Below are 8657 nucleotides of genomic sequence, written 5' to 3'. Positions count from 1 at the left end.
GTACATATGAAGGCCAAAGGACACCTTTTGGGATTCAGTTCTCTCCTTCCCATGCTGGGCCCAGGGGTTGATCATCAGATTTAGCAAGGACTTTACCTATGGAACTTTGTCACTTGGTACTGTGGAGTGCAGGAAATTGGTGTGACTGCCCTCGGGGATGTATGGAGAAGAGCGTGTGAAGACATAATCCCCCGCCCCATGTCACACATCCATCCCTTTATAGTAACCGTGTCGTCGTGGCATCTAAGTGCCTTTCCATCAGGCACTAGTAGGGGCTTTGCACTAAAAGAATATTATATGCATATGAATGCTTTGCCTGCATATGTCTGTACACCACATGCCTGCCTGGTGCCTGTGGAGGTCAGAAGAGGGCACTAAATGCTCTGGAACTGGACTTGTAGGTGCTGGGAACTGAACTTGAGTCTTCTGCCAAAGTGCTTAGTGCTCTTAACCACTGGGCTATCTCTCCAGCCTCCTTATAGAGGCTCAATGGCTGAGTCTGTGACCGGGAGGAGGGTGGCTGTACATGAGGACTGGAGACAGTCCCTCCCTCTATCCTGCCAGCATCCAGGAGTGTCTTCCATGGCCATTTGGCTAAAGAGTACAGTGGCCCAAGAGGGACTAAAAGATAAAACCCAGTCTCCTGGTCCCAAACCAGGACCTGAGACTCTTTATCTTTCCAACAGCACACCGTATCTGCTTCCTCTAGTCTCAGTGTGAGCTTCCTGGATAACCCAGCCCAGGACTGTGGTTAAGGGGAATGCGTGACATTCCAACCCAGTAGAATAAAAGACACCAGCCAGCAGGCAGAGTGAGTCCATTTTTTTTTTTTTTAATCGTTTAACCATAATGCAAAGAAGCATAAGTAGACTTTGTGTTGAATCCCATAAAATGAAGAGACGAGGGTTATATAGAGGAGAAGCATGCGAGAGAACACAGCCTGGACAACCTCACGGAGGGCGTGGAAGGGCGGTGGCGGGCGCTGGATCACACGGGACACATGGCAGAGATTAGCAGCATAGAGATGCCAGAGGTGGGTGGGTGGGGGGCATCCGAGTTTCTGACAGCTTATCGGTGGTGAGATGGAACCCCGGGCTCTGCCCATTCTCCCCGGCCTCCCTTGAAACCAACCCCACAGTGAAAACACCTCTGGGTGTGACCTGACCCCCATGTCGGACTTGGGACTTACGGCAAGCCTGGACTGCTGAGCCTGGAGCGGGTCACAGCCATACGGTCACAAGGACAACACAACAGCAAGAGTGGGGAGACAGAGCTTGGGGCACAGAGGGGACACGGGGACAGGGATAATAACCTCAGACCTAGCTCGAGAGAGGGCACCTGGGAGTGTCTATCTTTAAACCACGTAGCCAGCCACCCTCTGGCTTGGGAGCTTTGCTCTATCGTCTTCCACAAAGCTTTCGGATCTCGGTTTGGAGGAGGTAAGAAAAGCAACCACCGAACCGAGGCAGGCTCCGCCGCCCTCCTCCAGATCTCTAAGGAGAAGCTTCACAGCGTCAGGCAGTCAGTTTGATAGCCCCTGAGACCCACAAGCAATGACTTCTTGGTCCAAAGGTTGAAGGTCCTGCCTGCCTGCCTGCCCAGGGAGCACTCAGTCCATTCTGGTGACCTTTGTGGCTGTCACACACGGCAGGAGGTTGCTAGCGGCAGGGAGCAGGAAAGGTCACAGATGCTGTTCAATCAGCTTCCTGTAATACCCAGGACAGCCCGGGTTGTGAACCCCTGACTAGAATCTCCTAGAGGTCCGTTTCCATCCTGACTGGCCTAGGAGACACAGGTTATTAGCTCCTACCAACTGCCCTGGGTTAAAGATGCCCAGTTATCCAGAAGCACTCAGATATGTCTGAACCAGACAGATTCATAAACACAGCTGGGACTCACTCACCTGGGTTATCACCCTTCTCTCTGATAGGTTGACTGTACGTTGCTAAAATTCTTGCGACAGGAAGTGTTTTCAGATGTCGGGCTTATTTTTGATTTTGCGATATTTGCATATTCGTGATGGGATGATTTGGCAGGTGGGAGCTGCCTCTAATCATGAAATTCGTTTAGGTTTCGCATATATGCCTTATACAGACAGCCTGCGGCAAGTGGTTTGCCCTGCTGGGATATGGGACCCAGGCTTCGTATGCATGCTAGGCGAGCTCTACCCTCGAGCCTCATGTCCAGTCTATGTATTCTTTTCAATACTTTTGTAGATGAACTAAAGTTTTTACTTGTGGTATCCTGTTGGTGCTCAAAGCGTTTTTAGATTTCAGGGCATTTTGGCACTGGGGATTAAGATGTCAGACTTGTAAATAGAAAACAAATTCCCTGGTGTCCCTGGGTCCCCATACTTGAGACATGGCATGGTCAAATTCTCCTTTTGGGTGCCTCTCCCTCTAGGTGGGGTCTGGCAGTGAATGAGAGAGCGTGCGCGCGCGAGTGAGCGAGCAAGCCAACCTGGCAACTTAACCTGGAAGCCCATGGTTTCCAGTGAAAGGCTCTGTGTGAGTGTGTGTGTGTGTGTGTGTGTGTGAGAGAGAGAGAGAGACTGAGATTACCCCCCCCCCCCGCAGGGATGGGTTCAGACATCAGGGTCAGCAATCTTCCATTTTGCCTTGGGCTGGAAAACTCTTGCATCCTGAAACAGGGGCTCTGTCAGGGAAATCCACACCCTCGCTCCTGTGTTTTGGGGCCAATTCAACGTTCTCCCTTAGTACCGAGGCCTGACCCAACTTCCTTCCCCACCCAGGGCTGGGATCTCTCCACTCTTTTGGTCCTCTCTCTCTACCACAGACCCGGTACCAGGTCTTGCTGACTTAGCCTAAGAATCCCTGACTCTGCCCTCCTCTCCCCTCCCTCAAGCTAGTGATGCTGGGACGGTGCAGTCTACCCACCACGGAAGATGGAAGCTTATCAGAGCTTGGCTTGGTAAAGTCTTGGGGCATTGTCTTGCTCAGGTACGATCTGGAATCAGACCTTCTGCATCAAGGAGGCAGCAACAGAATGTGGGTCAGGGCTGCTTGCATCATAGTGGGGCCTAAACATCCCTCACCCCCGGGGAAAAAGTCACCTGATTTCTGAGGATAAGTAGGGAAGCCCTCTCCTCTCCCATGGGCTGAACTTCTTGGGGACCGTGGCCACGGGAATAGCAGAGATCATAATGGCCAAACCCACTCTTGTGAAATGGGTTGGGAGCTACTGCCAGCCTCATAGAAGGCAAGGTAAACAAACTAGCTACATTCACCCAGTCCAGTCTCCTATTCTAAGCTATACTTCGTTGCTTGTTGCTGGCTGTGGGCTTAAACTAAAAACAACCAGCAGAGGGCAGTATGGACCCGCCCCAGACGACCACCTTGTTTGGCTTTTGGATAAGCTACTTAGGGGCGTTTTTTGGGAAAGAAGAGAAGGATATCCAACTGATTTCCAGCCTTCCCAGTCAGGAGCTGAGGAAGCGGCCAGTGTCAAAGAGTTCAAATGTGTTTTTAAAATATCCTCTCTTGGGGGTTGGGGACATAGCTCAGCCTGGCGTGGGCGAGGTCTTGGGTCCCATCCCTAGCATTGACAAACAGAAGTCCCTCTTGAACCTGGTTATGTAATCGTGTCTTTGGACTCTGGCAAATGACATGGGGCTTCCATCTGTCCACTCGCTACTGGCAGCACCGGGATATCCGGGGGTGGGGAGGAGCCGGTCACCGAGAAAGCATTCCTTATTCAGGGGTGCAAGAACCACTCATGCATGGGTGCATGCAGCTTGGCTTGCAGAGGGAGAGGGAGAGAGAAAAGACTCTTCAATGGAGGTTGGACACAGCAGTTTAGATGTGGGGAATCGGCTACATCTTAAGTGTCGCCAGAGGTGTAAAGGGTTGAGAAGAACATCCCTGGAATTGTGTTGGAGATCAGCAGGAGGTCACACTGCCTTACCTTTGGGCTACAGAAGAGAGCTCTGGGGTACTGGGGCTTAGTCTCCACAGGCATGGGAGATAAAGTAGGAAACACTAGTACTAAGGTAGGCTGGGTGAGGTTCCAACCAGGACCAGGTTCACATGCTAGTGATGGCAGGGTTGTCCAGGGCCACATGAGACCTATCTCTGGACTCGGGGTTGGGGACTGAAGGCTGGGGATGTAGCTTGGTTGGTAGAGTGCTTGCCCAACATGCAGGAGGTCTGGCTTTGAGCCTCTGGCAAAATCATAAACTGGATGGGATGTGATAGGGTTAGGAATTCAAGGTCGTGAATTCGAAGTCAGCCTGGGTAACAGGAGACCTTGGGGGAAAAGGAAAGGAAAGGAAGAAAGACAAAGACGGAGAAAGAAAGTGGGTGCGCTTGGAGCTCTTAGGGTTTTGGACCCCACCGCTGTAAAGTCTTCAGCATTTTCTATTTGACAGCTCTCTCATCCTTAGCATTAGGACAGCAGGCCCCAGCTCAGGACATAGAGGAGATGATTGGGTTGTGTTTTGGTTTTTCCTGCCTCCCCAAACCAAACGGGAGCACAGAACATGGGACTTGAGCCTGGGGACCCTGGGGGTTTCTTGACTGACTGTCAGTACTGTCTGATCTAACTTTTATTTATTATTTATTTGTTTAATCAGGTAAGGGACCACACCGCAGTGCCTCAGAGATGGTTAGCTCTGAGGGCCCACTGGTCGTGGCTGGAATTCTCTTGCCTACACTGCTCTTTTTGGGGGAAGGGAATTATTGTTAAGCAGGAGGAATGGAAGGCAGCTATCTATTCCTCCCTGACATCTACCAAGGCTCCAAAGGACTAAAAAGGCCCACCCATCCATTTAATGAGGACAAACTTGGACATGTTACCCAAATACTCTCGACGGCAAAGACCTTACTCCAGCATGCTTCTCGGTGTGGCATGGCTGCTGGGCCCACGGGCAGGCTGAGGTCGCCTGGGGAAGACAGCTCAACATCCTGTGGTCCCAGCTGGGGTTGGTGAGAATGGGGAGGGGCTTGGCCGATCCACTGCCCAGTTAAATTTCCCAGGCAGATGTCTGCCGAGAGGGTCAGACTCTGCACACCTCGGATTCTGTGGTTGGGTCCTCCACAGGGACCCCCCTTCCTCTCCACGTGTGCCTGTGATTAGTAAGGGGGCCTGATGTGTTACAGGGAGGCTGACACAAGACTGCCATGGTGGATGTGGGTGGGATTAACAATAGCTAGGAACACATGTCATGGCTCGGAGCATCCTTCACGAAGGCGGTGGACTCACAGGTAAGTACAGCACGCGTGTGCAGGCAAAAGGACGGGGAATTTCTCCACCCCCACTCTCTCTCTTCCTCTCTCTCTCTCATACACACACCATCATAAACAGAGGATGGAAAGGGGCTGAAGTGGCCAAGGGACTGGCTCAGGGTGACCTGAGGCCCAGTGCCAGCCACCTTCAGACCCCCAACAGGAGTGACAGCCATGACCTGGCGGTTTCATGCACCGCAACCCGCCCTTAGCAGCGAGCGGGTGGGGAGGATGCGGTTTTGTAAGAGCCACTGCAGGGTAACAAGGGTGATGCATCGCAGCCCAAGAGTCTAGGAGAAAACCCAGGGTTGGGGTTGAAAGAAGCCCAGAGAGGGAAGAAGGACCAGGACATAGCAACAGGACAAGAGGCAGGGTGGGGCCACTCAGGGTCCCGTGGGGAAGGTTCAGCTGTGTGTGTCCGCGTTTAGTCAACCTGCGGCCGCCCTCGCGTGGGCACTTGGGGCAGCCACCCCACATCCCATGGGGCGGGAGGATCCAGTTAGGAGCTGAAAACCCTGCTGGACAAGAGAAGGCATTAGTGGGTTAGTGGCGTGGAAACCGGGCTCCTCAGCTTTCTTCGGGGGGTCAGGGTGTGACAGTGGGGGACATCTGTAATCCTAGCCCTTGGGAGACAGAAGCAGAAGGAAAGCAAGTTCAGACCAGTACTTGCTGCTCTTCCAGAGATCCTGAGTTCGGTTCCTAAGCACCTAGGTGGGGCGGTTCACAATTGCCCCCTAACTCTCCAGGCACCAGCACACACATGCACATGCATGGATGCACAGGTAGCAATAGTGTAAGCTTAAATGGATAGAGAGTGGAGGCAGCTGAGCTGTTTGAAGGTGAGCGAGTGAGAAGGCTCAGGTTAACAGCCACTCTCACTGGGAGAGAGTCTAGTCCCACCTGCTTGAAAGGGAAGGGGGGGAGGGGGCAGGGAGGAGGGGATGAGGATGGGGTGAGACTCCACACTGCTGCTTCAGGCTGCTTCCAGAAATTCCTAAAGGCTGAGTCAAACTGTCAAGATGCTATCTGTTTTAACTGCATCCATGAGAATGTCCCCTGTGACTTCTGGGGTTGGGGTTGGGGGAGGGGGGGAGCATCAAGAACTACAGTGTTTGTAGTTGGAAACCATCCTTCCACAAGGGGGCACCCTAGACAGGTGTCCAGAGCAGGCACTACCACGGTCTGGATCCTTGGAGTCCTGAAAGGCTCAGAGGACTGGGGTCGACTGGGGACACGTGCACCCCCTTTCTTTTGTTTTATTGAGTGGAGGTCCCCATGTGTAGCTCCAGCTGGCCTAAAATGGGCAACCTTCCACCCAGGTAGCAGCAGGATCGCAGCCACGCATTTTGGTCTGGGACACGCCCCCCCTTTTGATCTGGGGATCCCGCCCACCAGCTGTAGCCCCTCCTCCAGGTCGGGACGTGACTTACTCGTCTGTGTCTTTTTTGCTCTCTTCAATGAAGGCGATGGACTCAGATCTAAGGCGGTTGGTCACTTCATACGTTCTGAGGGTGACTCCAAAGATGTCCTCGTGGTACCGGTTGTCATCCTATGGGCAGAAATAGCCAGGCCGTGGGTCAGATGGCAGGGAAGGGGCTTGGAGAGGGACAGACAGTGATACACGGGAGAGCATACACCTAAACAAGACAAAGGCTGAACTCAAGGTCCTGGGGTACCTTTGGTCACTAAGGCTGTGGTTAGCAGTGCCCCGCCCTTTTGTGCCTGGGTGACAAAGAATCTTTGGGGTGAGTATTTGGAAAAAGGATGGCCGCCTCGAGGATTCTGAGCACAGAAGGATCAAGGAGGCCCAAAGGAAGCTTTAATTCTGTCTCTCCTCTTTCCAACTCACCCCTGAAAAAGTTCAGATCCCTGCAAAAATAAGGACAACATAAGCCCCATTTATCTCCATGTAAGGACCAGGCCTGATTTGGAAAAGGCGGCTGTAAGGCACCAGCTCCGGGAACTGACCCTAAGTCCCAGGAACCAGGCGGTAAGACGCCATCTGCTCTGGGAATAGACCATAAAATCCAGAAAGAAGGTCATAACCCCCCCTCCCCAAGGTCAGCCTGGGGATAGCCACAAGAATGCGAAGAAGATATCTTATCTCAGGATCGGCCACCTGTGCCGAGGGAATTTGGGCCGCTGACCACCTGGTGAAAGCTAATCAGAAGCCGACCCCGTGACCTCCCCAGCACCCACCAATAAAATTTCCGATTACCTAACCCACTCTCTAAGCACAGAGGGACTGACGTAGTAGCCACTCAAAGTTCTACTAATGTCACTGCTTGGGTCCCTGCCAATCACAGTAGAGATGACGTAATCTTCTAGAACTTCTAGAGAGTCCCCCGGTTCCCTGTAAGAAGGCGGGTGGGTGTGCCTTTGTCTGGGGTCGACATTTTGAAAAATTGTTGACCCCCCTCCCCCCAGGCTGGTTATTTCTACAGAATAAAATGTTCTTTGTCTTTGCATGCTAAGTCGGGTGTGTGGGTGGGTCTTCCTTCAGTGATTTTCGAACCCTTACACCAGCAAGCCTGAATTAAGTATGAAATATTCCAGCGGACTGGTACCAGCAGATGGAGAGAAAAGGAAGGTGACCGTGGGGCTGGGGATGTAGTCTGTGGTCTAGCGCTTCCTCGGTGTGCACAAGACCCTGGGTTTTGTCTCCAGCATGGGGGGAGGTGGTGGGGCAGATTCAGAAGTGATGGGAGCCCTCTTGGCAGAAGTGAGGGGTGGGGTGGTCAGTTAAGAATATTATTTGGAAGCCGGGCGGTGGTGGCGCCTTTAGTCCCAGCACTTGGGAGGCAGAGGCAGGCGGATTTCTGAGTTTGAGGCCAGCCTGGTTTACAAAGTGTGAGTTCCAGGACAGCCAGGGCTGTACAGAGAAACCCTGTCTTGAAAAACAAAACCCCCAAAACAAAAAAAAGATTATTATTTGGAAAAAAAAAGGGGGGCTGGAGAGATGGCTCAGTGGTTAAGAGCACCGACTGCTCTCCCAGAGGTCCCGAGTTCAAATCCCAGCAACCACATGGTGGCTCACAACCATCTGTAATGAGATCTGACGCCCTCTTCTGGTGCATCTGAAGACAGCTACAGTGTACTTAGATATAATAATAAATAAATCTTTAAAAAAAAAAATATATATATATACAATTTGGGCCCGGAGTGAGCGGGGGCTGGAGCAAGAGGGAGAAAGGGGAGGGGGGAAAAAGGAATATTATTTAAGAGTGGCGTTTTGGTGGTTGGGAGGAGAGAGTCATCATACTCCTAATGAGGGCAGTGGCCAGGAGCTGGTCTTGGCTCGTAGGGCCCATGGTATACTCAGTTCTAGTACCCTGCTCCTGCAGCAAGGCACACAAGGTATGCAGTTCTAGTACCCTGCTCCTGCAGCAAGGCACACAAGGTATGCAGTTCTAG

The 8657-nt window shown here is 52.3% G+C and overlaps 1 protein-coding gene across 3 annotated transcripts in view; it reads right to left on the bottom strand.

The window, feature by feature from the left end:
- Positions 1-836: 836 nt before the first annotated feature.
- Nos1 (nitric oxide synthase 1) overlaps positions 837-8657 on the bottom strand; it is a 118059-nt gene continuing 110238 nt past the window's right edge. For 2 of the 3 annotated variants that reach the window (XM_029533810.1, XM_021186811.2), the window contains 2 exons: positions 6674-6792; positions 837-5758 (listed from right to left, as the gene is read on the bottom strand). In XM_029533810.1, the coding sequence (XP_029389670.1) occupies positions 5743-5758; positions 6674-6792 (135 nt within the window). In that variant the 3' untranslated portion in view covers positions 837-5742. Of the gene's footprint in view, positions 5762-6673; positions 6793-8657 lie in introns of all 3 variants that reach the window. The other variant, XM_029533811.1, reaches the window with a different exon arrangement.

Source organism: Mus pahari, chromosome 23 (genome assembly GCF_900095145.1).
Source record: "Mus pahari chromosome 23, PAHARI_EIJ_v1.1, whole genome shotgun sequence".
In the NCBI taxonomy this organism is placed as follows: domain Eukaryota; kingdom Metazoa; phylum Chordata; class Mammalia; order Rodentia; family Muridae; genus Mus; species Mus pahari.
The sequence above is the reverse complement of the archived record's forward strand: the minus strand, read 5'-3'. Positions and strand labels throughout refer to the sequence as shown.